At 32.1% G+C, this 16,142-nt stretch overlaps 1 protein-coding gene across 3 annotated transcripts in view; it reads left to right on the top strand.

Annotated features, from left to right (window-relative positions):
• The window catches only part of LOC148612321 (uncharacterized), a 65,555-nt gene that overhangs the window by 3,256 nt on the left and 46,157 nt on the right, over positions 1 to 16,142 (top strand). Inside the window, exons 2-3 of one of the 3 annotated variants that reach the window (XM_088593641.1) lie at positions 5,135 to 5,198; positions 7,589 to 7,606. In XM_088593641.1, the coding sequence (XP_088449767.1) occupies positions 5,184 to 5,198; positions 7,589 to 7,606 (33 nt within the window). In that variant the 5' untranslated portion in view covers positions 5,135 to 5,183. Of the gene's footprint in view, positions 1 to 5,134; positions 5,199 to 7,588; positions 7,607 to 13,851; positions 13,940 to 16,142 lie in introns of those variants that run through there. The other 2 variants (XM_088593643.1, XM_088593642.1) reach the window with 2 other exon arrangements.

Consider the following 16,142-nt stretch of genomic DNA (forward strand, 5'->3'; position numbering starts at 1 on the left):
AGTGTAACAGTATTACTGTTGACTTTTGTCCTGTCTGATTCCCTGTCATTTACACTCCGCAACGTAAAAAAAAAACCTCAAAAACTTCATTTATTACCAATTGCCATAAAATTTTTGGTAAATTGTTTCATCCTACTGATATGAGCTCTTTTTTAATTTTTACAACATCCAATTTTAATTATTGGAGTTCTGGGACTTTACTCATACAAAAATGGGGTAATGTCCTATTATAGGATTGTAACTTGAGAACATGATGAATCATTTATTTTTATTGATGTAAAATAAATGCTATAGATTAATATCAATTTCAGATTCATATTTTTGGAAGAGTTTACAAATTGCTGGAATTTTTAATTGACAACATATTTGTCCAGTTTGGTTGACGTGTTTTTCAACAAACGGTCGAATGGGAACAAATTGTGCTCCTTTACTTGCTGACCTATTTCTTCTCTCTTATGAGGCTGACTTTATAGCTGATCTGATCAGAAAGAAAGAATATCGTTTGGCTAGATCCTTTAATCTCATTTTCCGCTATATAGATGACGTTATTATCTTTAAACAATCCTAATATCGGGGATTTGATACATCGCATCTACCCAAAAGAACTTGAGATAAAGGATACTATAGACACTGTGAAGTCAGCCTCATATCTTGACCTACACTTAAAAATTGATGGTAAAGGAAAACTATTGACCAAACTTTACGACAAACGTGATGACTTTTCATTCAGAATTGTCAACTTTCCTTTCATCTGTGGCAACATCCCTTCGGCTCCTGCAGATGGAGTGTTCATATCACAACTCATACATTACGCCAGAGCTTGCCAAAACTACGCAGACTTTTTGTATCGCGCTAGAACTCTAACAAATAGGCTTCTGGAACAGGGTTATGTTGCTACAAGATTGAAGTCACTACAGAAATTTTATTGTCGTCATCATGAACTTGTGGATCGTTATGGTGTATCCATCAGCACCATGAAAACTGAATTATTTGTGTCATAGTTTTCCTTTCCTTAGCAACTCAGCGGGTATTTCTAGAAAAGCAGAGGACGTTTACCCTACCGGTGCACCTGGTCCATGCTCCCAGTTTTTAGTGTTGGATAGATAGTTGGAGAAAGAAAAAGAAAGGCAGAAGATAGTCAAATCCAAGAGAAAACAGATGATAGTACAGAAAAAAAACAAAAACAATTTGGGTAGTTGAATTTCTATTTGGCTATCAAGATCAATATTCCACCAGCCAGAATGGCAAGTTAGGGAAAAAATGGTTTCCCACACTGTACATGTACAAATGTAGGTTTATGTAAAATTCAGATTTTATATTTACTGATTATGGGACTTGAATTATAGAAAAAAATTGGTGATTTCCCTATTGCCCTATAATTATTGATGCATGCATATTAGATCTATACTCTCCATATATATATATAGTTTGATTGATGTAAATTGTTGTGGCATGTATTTTAGGGGCCAATCTAATTGAACACTGCATTCAAACACCATTAGTTTATTATAAATATTTCATTTCATGTACATGTACATGTTTTTAAAGATATGGTAAGAGAGGAAGGGCACACCAAGTGATGATGGCACAGCTTGGCTGCTCTTTGTTACATGTATTTATTAGAGGCATTCACACTGTTTTTCCTTGAAAATCATTTCAGGCCTTCAGGCAAACCTATTATACCTTAAAAATAGTCCTTTCCTTCAATATTCTCAATGACTAGCCCGAATAAAACATAAAACAAAAAAGCAAAGGTTGGTAATGATTTTAGGGATATGGCCCTAACAGTTAAGAATCATGTGTCATACAAATGTAAAGGGGCCAAAAACATGTATTTTGAAAACTTGATAATTTATAACACCAACAAGTTTATGATTGATTGTATTGGTCACTATGAAATTTTACCACAAAGTTCCAGACAAGAAAGGTCAGGCTGGAATGAATTATGGGGTTATGACCTAAAACATTGTCACAATCAAAATTCAAAGGTTCATGTACCAATACATTTCCATGTACTACATTAAACTTGACTGTTGTGTCATACATGTATAGTGTTATTCTGTCTTTCCTGAATACCAAAACTGTTCTTGGTTGAACTAAATTACTTGCCAAATTTGGTGTGGGAAATTTTATACTGTTTAATGTACATGTAATTGTTCCACTTTACCTATGGTAAGTGAAAAAGAACTTCTGAATACCGGTAAGTTCAGAAAGCAGACTTTACTTGTTGCAAGTAAATTATTGTTTGAGGTTTTGTGGTGAAAACTTCCTCATCCTTTCAAAATTCCTAGAACACTCACCTAAATGTATGTGAGTAGTGACTACCTTTTAGCTTTGTTATTCCTTAATTATGTATTGAGAAAACTGACCTACATGTACATGTATGTGAGTAGTGACTACCTTTTAGCTTAGATATACCTGAATTATATGTATTGACTTGAAGTGATTATTGTGGATTCTGTTCCCGTTGCTTTGTGACATTACTGTACTGAAAGGGAAAAAAGCCTTGATTATTATGATTAACTAACACAAAGGATTGACATTTCTAAACCAGTATTTTTCTAAGACCATTAGACATGCATATTTGTAATACATGCACAATTTAAGTTTGTGTTACATGTACATGCACATGTATGAATTAAAAATTTATTCAAATAAGTTAATTATACATGAATAGGTCCTAAAGTTAGCAAGATTTTCAGAATTTTAATCTAAATTTCTGGTAAAAAGAACAATTTTTGAAGTCTAAACATTGTCTTTATTTATTGTTCCCATTAGAAAAATATTGGATTGATTTAGTAAATGTAATTAGTGTGACTGAAGACAATGTATAGAGCAGTCATGGCGAAAATCGTCTGACCGTTGGACATGACTGGTACTTTTAGGCGCCGGTCCGGTAAAATTTGCATGATATCCGTACCAGATGTCCAGCATGTTTTGTTTTGTTTTGTTTTTTTTTGAACTTACATGTAATTATCTGAAGGTTCTTGTTAGGCCTAAAAAAAATTCTGTGTTTCCAGTAACATCTCATATCTTGACCTACACTTAGAAATCGATGGTAAAAGAAAACTATTGACCAAACTTAATGACAAATGTGATGACTTTCCATTCAAAATTGTCAACATTCCTTTCATCTGTGGCAACATCCCTTCATGACTTTTATGAGCAACTCAGCGGGTATTTCTAGAAAAGCAGAGGATGCTTATCTTACCGGTGCAACGGCTCCATGCTTCAGTTTTTAGTGGAGTCCGAGTTGCTCATTTGCTTTTGTTACTTTGTATGGATGATTTTAGTTACTTTATGTTCTTTGTTGTGTATGTATGTTTTCCATGTCTGGTCTTTGTCCCTGGATTACATTCTTTTAATTACTGCTATAGCCTTGGTTCCCTTGATTACTCCTTCATAATTAGGGTCAATATTTTTGTGCCTCCGCAACAAACTGTTGGGAGCATATCGATTTACCCCTGTTTGTCTATTCGTCCATCCATTTGTCCGCCCTTCCAGTTTACACATGATCATGGCTTGTCCAGCTATCTCCTCATACAGTTTTTGAACTACATCTAAAATATTTTACAGGATATTTCTACACATGATGAAGGTGTGCAGGGTCGAAGGATTTTGATTTTCATGAAATATTTGGGAAATTAGTGATAGTTAGACAGTCATTTTCATCAGAAATAGGACTGAATGGCTTGTCCAGCTATCTCCTCCTGTAGTTTTTAAACTACATCTGAAATATTTTATGCAGGATGTTTTTATACATAATGATCATGTGCAGTCATAGGATCTTGATTTTTGTGGAATATGACGGAACTGGGTGATAGTTGAACTTCTGTAATTTTTTGTCAGAAGTATACCCCAAGCAACAAAGTTATGGATTTGTTATTGGGGGTATTAACATTTTTTATTTGTCCGTCAGTCCATCCATCAGTCCTCTTCTTCATATCGCAACTAGTCTGACACTACTGAACAGAATTTCATGACACTACATGTTTAGATATGCATATATTTAGAAAATTCTGATCTTCAAATTGATCCCCAGATTTTTTCGAGTTAATGTACTGGTACAGTTTGTCATTGCAAGTCTTGGAAGGATTGAGCTGAACCAACAGACCACGAGTATCATAAGTCTTAGAAGGATTTCTGAATCTGCAAACCATGTCTTCATACAAAAATAAACATGGTCTTTTGCAAATCATGTGAGCGGGGGCTTCATTAGTGTCTTACAGGCACATTTGATTTACTAAAAAAAAAATCACTATTAAAAAAATGATGTGGGGGCTCCTGTGACAAGCAGCGCTTCTAGTTTTTTTTGTTTTTGTTTTTTTTTTTAATAATTTATAGATTTGCAGGACATCGAAACCGACCGGTTTTGCTGCCTCTATTATGACACCATTGAATACAGAACTTGTCGTAGCCACGGCCATGTTGTTTCAATTTTTTTATGAATTTTGAACCTCCACATAAGAGAGCAAGGCGATTCTAGTAAAAAAAAAAACTGATGACAGAAACACCAAAAATCAGTATTTTTTTGTTTTTGTTTTTGCTTTTGTTTTTTTTTTTTTGACACCATAAAAAAAATAAGGTCGGTCGAGTTAAAGGAAACACAGAATTTTTTTTTGGCCTTACTATCACACAAACTTGAAAAAAGTGCAGCATGTAGCATACAGAGCTTGTTACAAAAGTAATGTTTGAAATGTCTTTAACTTATACATCAAGTTGATTGAATATCTGGTTAAAAATGAAGAACCAAGAAATTATTGCTGAAAGTATGCAAATTACACAAATACCAATTTAATATCTTATAAAAGTTCTCCAGAAGCTCAGAGAAGTAATTACTTTTAACAGCAATACACAATTTAGAATTCACAAACAAATGTTTTAATGTTTATACTATTCAATCAATGACGTTTTGATTGGAGCAAAACACTGAAATTTTGTGGAATTGCATTCAAGTTTGATACTGCAGCAATCAACATATATTGAACTACGAAACATTTTGACAGACCAGAATCTTGAATAGTATTGGAAGAAATTATGTACTGTTGTATTGACTTTTAAGCAAGATGTTGTTTTATTTGTCGAGTGGAATAGAATGACAGAATATATATGTGTATTGATTGTCTCTTTATAGGAATTCAGATATGGATGAATTAGAATTACAGAAAAGATAGCCAAAACCAATGGAGGCAAAATTAGTAAGTTTTTACATTTTAATTTGAATATTTTAGCTATCAATGTAATTAAATACTGGTATTTATTGTGTCTTCAAAAGATATGGCAAATCACAGTGATTGTAAATTTTAAGCTGTAATTGAAAAGAAGCTTTTAAAGGATAACTAGGTGGGTACTTTAATGGCCAGCTGTGATGTTAAGAGGAAACCACTTATCAAGTATATACCAAAGTACAGTGAAACCTGTCTAAACTGAACCCCATTTGGACTTTAAATTTGGTTCCAGTTTGACAGGTTTCAGTTTACTAAAGTTTGGTTCCAGTTTGACAGGTTTCAGTTTACTAAAGTCCCAAAGACATTTAAATAAGCTGATAGGATTGTGAAAAGTGTCAGGTGTAGACATTTGTTTTTATTATTCAGGGTTCTGTTTAAACAGATATCACAGTAGTTTTAACACTTTAAGGTATCATTACAAAGTGAATGACCAGATGAAACCATTTTATATTTGAATCATTTTTATGGGCAGAAAATGATTGTATTGTTGTTGTTGTTTATATTTTTTTATTATATATTTATTTACAAAAAATACTACATTAGGCATTTCTTTCTGCCCTTACACAAAGATTAGGAGAGTGACCAAGCTTATAGATTTTTTATTTGTTCATGCATTTCCTAGCCAAAGTTAAGCATTACTTTGAAAATAAATATTTACTGGGAAATGGGAAATTTCTGTTCTGTCCTTTATCATGGATTCTGCTATCAGTCAACTTTTATGCAGTTTAAATTGGTGTTTGTTTCTCTAGTTGTATCTTTTTTCTGTTAGATATATGGTCAAGAGAGTACAATTTTTGCTTTGCAGGTATTACTGCAAAAGTAGAAAAAAAATAATTCATGCTAAATTTCATGGTTACCCATAATCATTTCGGAACTACATGTTGCAATAAAAATATGAAATATTATTATACATGTACATGTAATACTCTGTAAATTAAAAACAACTTAATCACATACATGTACTTGTATTACAATTCTATATTTTAAATCAAAATAATCCTCTGTCTGAAATTTTTCAAACTATGATTTAAATTGGAAGATGGAGACTCTTGACTTCAGCAATGATAGTCTGAAAAAATATTAATCATAACACAAAAAAAAAGTGGACAGGTATATATAGAAGTCGCACAATGTGACCCTTAACTGTTGAATTCTGACAAATGACTTACATGTGTGTATCATGTTGAGACCAACATTTTAAATTGTATGAAGTCATGGTACATTTTATGTTACATGAGGTCAATTTTTTTGTGACAAAAATTTTTGCTCTCTTGTTACAATAATCATTTATTGTTACATGAAGTCCTCCATTTATTTTACTTCAAGACGTACATATATGACATACATGTAGATACTGTAGAGTGTAAAGTCCTAGGTTAATATTTCGTAATAATTATTGAATTTTATAACTGTTTATGAAATTTTATTTATGAGGAAGTAATACGTGTTTGAATAACATATAATTGACTAGACTTTCCTGGATTATCTTCAGGAGAGTACTTTAAGAATGTAGACCTAGGGTAATGGACATGACTCTCTTGAGATCAGTGATATGTTTCTATCATATTCAATTTCATTAAAGCCTATCAAGCTTTCTTTTGAAACAGAATGAAATCAGTCCAAGTTACTTTGACGCTTACATGGGATTGACGTAAAATACTGAATACAAACCTTTCGGTGATTTGTAAGAGTTGTGTCCCTTACCTAAGGTCTACCACCATCATTGCTTGAGCTGGCATAGCCAAACTGAGAAAGCCATTTGAGTGGAGGTGACCTATGGTTGTCTGATGATTGCCATTTTGCCTACAAGTTCACTGATGTCTACATGTACTTTAAAAAATAGCATGTTATGTTTAAGTTCCAGCAATAATTTACATTCTTAGTCTACTGCACTGATGAAGGAAATAATCAGTCAGTGAGAATAGTGCAAAACTTTACTAAAACTTTATTATTGCAATTTTGATGATTTTCTGAAGAATGCTTGAAATTTTTGCAATAGTTTTCATAATGACCTTCTACAAGTATATTTTTTTAAATACTTATTACATAATGGCATTGTGTAGTTACTGTAAATTCGGAAATCTTGCAGTATTGGAATTTTAGCCAGAAATATACAATTTTCATTTTTTTCAGTCTGGAGAAAAAGAAAAAATTCATAATGTTTGTAAAGTTTTAATTATCACAAATTTTGGTCTGTTGTTTTTGTTTTTTGTTTTTGTGTTTGGTTTTTTTTTTTTTTGCAATATTGTTTAATTTTGGCTGAAATTCCAATATCAAATCTTACTTTGATCTCAGAAATTACAGCATTTGTTTCTAGCCAATAAAATTTTTACATAATATCAGTTTTCTTTACATCGAAGGCTTTTGCCAAGAGACGGGTAAGCATTTTAACAGGAGCATGTAAAATAAGTACAGTATACATGTATTTACTACCTGGAATGTTGGAAGGAATGGCTTATCTAATATGGTTATATTTGCTTTTCACAATAGAAATACATATCCCAGGGCCTGATCTAGATGTCAGTGACAAGGAGAACTATTAGTAATTTCTGTTTAAAAAATATTGACATTTTTACAAATTTATTACAAAAAAACTTCTCCATGTCAAAAACTAATGGGAGAAGTGAGCACAAATGAGGAGAAGTTTTTGCTCATTTCTCCCTTTAGATTAGGCCTGTATCCGTAGATATTAATCAATACAAGCTTGCTAGAGTTTTAAAAAAATGAAAAACAGTAGGAACTAATGATGAAAGAGTCAGGAAGATTTCATGCTTCAATGATTTCATGCTGTTTGATGATATTTCAGAAATAATATAGTTGCTCTGTTGATGAAGGGCTATGTTACCTGCTGTTGTCAGGTTCCATTATTGGGTTTAAAATTTTATAAATGGATTGTTTTTTAATGCAATCAGAATTTTAATTTAACATTTTCACCTGGAATGTGGTTAATGGTGCTTGACCTCTCCTTTTTTGGACCCTTAAATCCCATTCACTGCATGAAACATCCATCTTCATGAACTATTTTTCAGATGCCTTACAAAGTGAATGACCAGATGAAACCATTTTATATTTGAATCATTTTTATGGGCAGAAAATGATTGTATTGTTGTTGTTGTTTATATTTTTTTATTATATATTTATTTACAAAAAATACTACATTAGGCATTTCTTTCTGCCCTTACACAAAGATTAGGAGAGTGACCAAGCTTATAGATTTTTTATTTGTTCATGCATTTCCTAGCCAAAGTTAAGCATTACTTTGAAAATAAATATTTACTGGGAAATGGGAAATTTCTGTTCTGTCCTTTATCATGGATTCTGCTATCAGTCAACTTTTATGCAGTTTAAATTGGTGTTTGTTTCTCTAGTTGTATCTTTTTTCTGTTAGATATATGGTCAAGAGAGTACAATTTTTGCTTTGCAGGTATTACTGCAAAAGTAGAAAAAAAAATAACTTCATGCTAAATTTCATGGTTACCCATAATCATTTCGGAACTACATGTTGCAATAAAAATATGAAATATTATTATACATGTACATGTAATACTCTGTAAATTAAAAACAACTTAATCACATACATGTACTTGTATTACAATTCTATATTTTAAATCAAAATAATCCTCTGTCTGAAATTTTTCAAACTATGATTTAAATTGGAAGATGGAGACTCTTGACTTCAGCAATGATAGTCTGAAAAAATATTAATCATAACACAAAAAAAAGTGGACAGGTATATATAGAAGTATATAGAAGCATTCACTGCATGAAACATCCATCTTCATGAACTATTTTTCAGATGCCTTGACTTACTTTATATTTATATTTTTTTCACCCGTTATGACAGATATTGCTGAAAGTATTAAATTTTTTTTTCCATTGTTTTTGTTTTGTTTTGTTTTGGTTTTTTTTGGTGGTGGTTTTTTTTATTTCAGAGACAGTTTTTTAATGACCCAAGAATTGAACTAACCGAAATTTGCCACACATCTGCTAAAATTTTATCTGTTTTAACCTTTGATATTATTGGCTTTCTTGAGGAAATATTCAGTTTATGTTATCTTTTATCTGAATTCATATTCCATTATATGGTTTTCAGTCTGATTATTACCGTAGTTAATGATTCACTCTGGGTATTACTTTGCTATAGTGGAAAAACCCTTGTATTATACATGTAAGTTGCATGTTGTTACTTAGTATCTTTGCAAATATACTTGTACATGTAAGCCTGATATATAATCTGAAGAGTGAAGTATATTGGATAGTTGATAATCAGTGAATCTTTCACTTTTCATATCATTTGGAAATCTTGTTCATTTTTATAGTACATGTACTCTCATAATATGGTTATGGTGTAGCAGGAAAATGTAAGTGGTACATGTACTTATGGAAAATCATTTCTCTGTCACATTTAGCATACAAGGAAATATATTTCTATATAAAACTTTAGCATTATTATTTCAGTATGTATTTTTTTTTTAATTGGCCAATTTGATACAAGCTTTTTAATATTTAAACAGTAACACTTTTGATCTCAATTTTCTCAAAAGAACTGGAAATTTATTAAATGTACAGATAAGTTCTTTCATTATTCAATACACAATGGAAGTACATGTACATTCTTTATTTGTAGAGTGCCATATTTTCTAAGTTTGTTTGAACTCGGAAGAAAATTCCCCTTAATTAGGGCCTTGCCCTAGGCGGGTCGCCCTATAGTGATCAGTCTGTCCGTCCATCCGTAACAAATTTGTGTCTGCTCTATATCTAGAGAACCATTATTATTTCAAAATTTATACTTGACATGTATACTAACCAACACCAGAAAGTGTGTCATTATGTATGTACAACTTCCTAGGTCAAAGGTCAAGGTCAAAAACTTTGGTTTCAGTTGACATTCCCATGTCCTGTGGTAAAGATCGTGTCCACTCTATATCTTGAGAACCGTTACGATTTCAAACTTTATACTTGACATATATACTAACCAAGACCAGAAGGTGTGTCATAATGTATGTACAACTTCCTAGGTCATAGGTCAAGGTCAAAAACTTTGGTTTCAGTTGACAACCCCATGTCCTGTGGAAAAGATCATGTCCATTATATCTTGAGAACCGTTATGATTTCAAAGTTTATACTAGACACATATACTAACCCACACCAGAGGGTGTGTCATAATGTATGTACAACTTCCTAGGTCAAAGGTCAAGGTCAAAAACTTTGGTTTCAGTTGACAACCCCATGTCCTGTGGTAAAGATCGTGTCCGCTCTATATCTTGACAACCGTTATGATATCAAAGTTTATACTTGACATGTATATTAACCAACACCAGAGGGTTTGTCATGATAACTTCAAATAATGCTTCATATCAGCTTATTTACTACATGTTATTGACAGGGGGCCCACAGAAATGGCTCCCATCTCAATGATATCTAGTTTTTTTTAATTGTGCTGAGTATATTAATACTGTGGACATTTTGTCCAATTGCAAAAAATAATTATGGAATAAAAGTTTCTTTACAGTATACGAAATGAAGGTACATGTATATTAATTATCAGGCTCTTAAAAAAAATGTGTTTCCAGTAACCTGACCGACCCTGTTTTTTCCTGCGGACCCTAATTTTTTTATGAAGTAAAAAAAAAAAACAAATACATAAAAAAAATAGGATTTTTGGCGTTTTCACCATCAATTTTTTACTAGAATTGCCTTGCTCTCCTATAAGTAGGTTCATATTCCATTAGAAAAACATGAAATATGGCTGTAGTTACAAGTTCAGTATTCAGCGGTGCCATAATAGAGGCAGCAAAACCTGTAGGTTTTTATCTCCTGCAATTCTATAAATTTAAAAAAAAAATAAATAAATAAATAAAACCTATCTACCAACCCTAATTTTGAGGGAGATGTTTATGGAAACACAAGTTTTTTTTTTAAGGCCTGATCATGAGATATGATGTTTTCTTTCATTTTGTTACATTTATATCCCCTTCTTTGCAGGAGGTACACTTGTTTATACATGTAGTACATGTAGTGATCATAGTGTCAATACACCCACTTGTCAGTCCACAAGTTTTCTATTAGTTTTCTCTGCTACTACTTATCACCAGTCTAATTAAAATTAGCCCCTCCGATGTTTATTTGTTTTGCGTACATCAAAAATATAAAAAAGCTTAAGGTCTAATTTTAATTAGACTGTACTTATCACATCCACTTCATATTTTATAGAAGCTTTTTTTTTATAGGTATCTCATATTGTGATATTAGATTTTTGACTGAAGCAACATCAACTTTCTTGTTGAAGAGTGTTTAAACAAGGTGATTTGAATTTGGAATTATTTTGGGATTTAGAAAATAACTCCCTAAAAATATTTTTAAAAACTAATCTTTACTAAGGGAGTTATTTATGCTAGCATGGCTAAGGGGTAAAGTTGGACAATAAAAGGATGGAAAACTTACTGGCTCCCTTAGTAGGGGTAAGTTTTATATATGTTTTGTTTATTGATGTTCTTATGTACCAGTCCATATAAAATTCTGACAGTGCCAATATTGAAGTGATTCATGATGAAGAAAAACCCACCAAACAAATGATGTTTTTTCAATCTATATGTGTTATATTTTTGCATAACAATTGTCCTTTCCATATTCAGATCTGTACTTTTGAGAAAATCATACATTTATCTCTCACTAAAATCAACCAAATCATAGCAAATCAAGAACAATAACTCTTGCAAAGTTCCAATTTCATATACAATGTATATAATTTTCATCTCAAAAGTGCAACATCTAAATGAAAAACTAAGACTTGTTATGTGATTAGTAACTGTTTCTGGATAAGAAATAAAAGTGAGTTCAGTGGGTTTTTGACATGCATGACATGCATGAATCACTTCCAGTCTGGTTTTTATAAAGACTGCTGCTTAAATCAAAAATAATTCTCTGTATGAAATAATGCGGTACCTTGTTTTGTTTATTTTGTCCATGTGGTTACTGGGATCGAGAACTTAGGCTATCCTTTACTGAATTTTGCACTTGGTTCCTGGGGTTCTTAATAGGGGTGGTCCAAAGTCTGGTTACCACAACGTCTGACCTTGGAACTTTGAAAATTCATTAACCTTGGTCCTGAAGTGTCTGCTGTATGGATAAATTAATTTGAAAATGGGATAAAGCCTTATGTAAGACCATCAACTCTTGAAAATAAATTTAAAGCCCTAAGTTCTAGTTGTACCCCATAAAGCAAATGAAATAATACATATATATATATATATATACAAAGTAACAGAAGTAAATGAGCAACTCAGACTCCACTAAAGACTGGGATCATGGACCAGGTGCACCGGTATGATAAGCGTCCTCTGCTTTTCTAGGAACACTCACCAAGTTGCTCATAAACAGTCAAGTCCGGGGTAGAGGAAAGAGAAAAGGAAAACTGTGACACGTTGAATAAATCATGGTGCAGTTGGTTAGATTGTAACGATCCGCAAGTTCATGATAATCACCATAAAACTTCTGTAGTGATAGCTTCAGTCTTGTAGCAATATAACCCTGTTCCAGAAGCCTAATTGTAAGAAGTCTAGCGTGTTACAAAAAGTCTGCATAGTTATAGTAAGCTCTTGCATAACGTATGAGTTGTGATATGAAAAGTCATCACATTTGTCATAAAGTTTAGTCAATAGTTTGGTTAAAATCATCTCAAATTGCCAGTGAAAGTTAATGAAACTCACAAATTGTTTATCACATGATGCCATTGTTCACTTTCTATTTTGATTTGCTATCTTTATGACCTATATGGTTTCTATGGAGGGGAGTGGTTGGTATCACCAAACTAGGCTTGCAGTTTTTATAGTTGTTTGTTCTTTGTATGAGATGGGCATTGCCCTTTCTCTTTGATCTGTCTTTAAATTCAGTTATTTTTGAAGTAACAGTTGCTATAATGTCAAATGTCAGTGAAATAATCTCCACAAAAATTTATGCTTTCACATTTGACAATGGCAATAATGGAACTCACAAGTTAATGCTCTTATATTGACAGAAAATCTCTTGATGTCGGTTTTTAATTGTCAGACCTTCAACCTTTATAAAGTCATTTTATTTTGCTCATATTGACATCTGTTAGAACCGAGGCAATCAACCACTTTTAAAAATGTTGTGAGCTGTCTGTTAATGCATTAATAAGTGTCAGCAATTATTGTCAGGCCACAGCTAGCGATCCAGGCTTTCGACCTCCATGAGCAACATTTGCATAATATAACAAATATGGCTGGAAGCATTTTCACAAAGATGTGACAGATTTCTCCGTGGAATTATTTTTCTAAATTATAGTTAGGAATTCTATAGAAACTGGTATTTTTGTGAAAGTGAACAAGTTTTACCAGCAATAGAAAAATTTTATTGATTAATTGAAAGCTGTTGATTAAAATAAACAGTTCCAATGGAGTTTTGATATTTCTATATAAATGTAAACAATATATTCTTAAAGACTGCAGTTTTTTTCTGTTTACACTTTTGGAGAGATTATTTATTGTTGGTTTTTCACTATTAATGTTTTTTGACTAGTCTTTGATTAATGTTATTAAGCTTTCAGCACAGTAATGGAATACTATTGATCTAAACACAGCAATTTTTTCAAAGATTTGACAGACCCAAGTATAATTCTTCTACAAGACATAATTGTTCCGTAAATCAATACCTCTTGACGAGCTATGCAGGACTTTGGCTACTTATATGTAAGTCATATTATTCTCCTTTATTAGACCTATTCTTGTAAAAGCACCATATGTTTTTAATTTTTGGCCTCTGCTTATCTGTTTAGTATTGGTACAATGTAATTGTTTCTGCTCTGACAATACAGCTCACTTCATTTATTAAAGGTCATGACGCTATGATGCAGGAAATTTATCGTGATTTATTGTGGTACTAAGACTAATTATGGTGTAATGAATGGTGTATAATGACAGGGCTTGGAACAGCTTACAAGACACATTTTTCACATTGACGGAACTTTTGCATCATAGTTGAATAATAGTTATATAATAGAACAGACCACATGTAGCTTGCTGCTTAGCAGTTGGTTAATGAAGTTAAGTACTAAACCATTTAAAATTTAGAGGCTGTCAATGATACAGGTGATTTAAGGTGTAAATAAGTCCACTCAACAAATGATGCTTATTTTAATCTACACATGTCAAAATTAATGTAACTATGTAGTCCTTTTTGTATACAGATTCGTGTTTTTGAGAAAAACCATACATTCATTTTCCACCTAATTTAACCAAATCAAGAAAGATAACTCTAACAAACAGCCAATTTCATGTACAATCTATAATTTTTTTCATAAAAGTGCAACTTGTTAATTACAAATTTCGACTGCTAACCGGGAATGTGGTCTGTATCTATTTATCTGTGTAAATACTTGCTGACCTGGTCAAATGCAATTGTGGATGTTCCCATCATGACTTTTGTAATGTCAACTAGACCACCTTTCATTAGATATACAACAACCCTACTTTCTGTGAACTTTAGAATTTTGCACTTTTTAACCCCAACTGGGTTCTTTTTCTATATAAATAAAATGGAATTTGAGATGTACACATTATGACCTTAAATTTGATATGCGACCACCTAACTATATAAACAACTTAAGTTTTGCACTCACTGACCTCACCCAAGCCATTTATTTCCAGACAAAACATCAATATTTCAGATGTAGGCTTTAAGACCTTTCATTTGATATGCAACAACCTTACCCTCTAAGAACTTTAATTTTTTGCACTTAATGACCCTACTATTTGAACATGTATTGCTTATCATGGTTGAAACTTCTGATTTTTGAAATGTGCTCATTTAGACCTTCAAAATGATATATCACATGACCCCCTTCGACAAAGTTGAAAACATGATGCAATATCAAATCTATAAATAGGTATCAAATCATTGGAAAATATGAAAATTTCAAGTTGTTTTAGTATCATTGGTTTTTTTATTTTGGTTCTTGGTATTTTGTGAAACAGTTGTACTTGTACAGATCTTTCATTCTGTGGAATGACCATTAGTGTGTCTGCTGTGGATTTTAAAATATATACCCGGTTCTCAAGACTTAAAATTTCAATAGATCCAAAACTAGACAAGATATGTCAAATCTGAAAACTGTATGATAATTTGCAGAATATATACAACAAAATTACAAAATAATTTGGGCAATTTTGAAGCTCAGTTTGAGCCGAATGATTATTAAAATATGATGCAATAACAAACTCCGGAACCGGAAGTCGTAAACTGCCACCATATATTTTAGGATTACCTGACCTTGAAAAAACTTACAAGGTCAAAGACATAGGTTTATGTCAAGGTCACAAACCGGATTCTGCAAAACATTTAAATTGTCATAACTTTCGAACAGACAGTCTGACAGTTGTAAATTTTGTCTCAAAATGTAGGGCTTATCGAGAGGGTCATTTCATACACTGTATGTATGCACTTATCTCTTATTGTTTTCTCAATATCAAGGCCTGTAGTTTGCAGTGAGAAGGCTTTCTAGCACTCTATGAACTTTGACCTTGGATGCAAATGAAAGGTCACATGGACCAGAGATCATTGATAAAGGTCCCATGTTTCTACAACTTCTGGTTCTCAAAATATGAATTTGAAAAACTTAAGTATGATATTTCAAGGGATATAACTCCTGTATGGTTTGATAAAAAAATACATGTTTATGTATATTCATTAGGTATTCATCTTGTGTACATGAAACAGTTTTTAGATTGATTCTATCTATTACGGTTTTCAAGATATGAGGGATTGAAATAAATTGTTTTAAGGGGACATAACTCTTAAAGATGATAATGAGATCCTTAGCAGGGTCGTTTTTAATTGGACATGATGACATCTACATGTTCATTAAGTATGATAATGATATCCTGAAAAATGAGT

This window comes from Perna viridis, chromosome 7 (assembly GCF_037379345.1).
Source record: "Perna viridis isolate PV_CMFRI_1.1 ecotype Kerala chromosome 7, ASM3737934v1, whole genome shotgun sequence".
Classification (NCBI taxonomy): domain Eukaryota; kingdom Metazoa; phylum Mollusca; class Bivalvia; order Mytilida; family Mytilidae; genus Perna; species Perna viridis.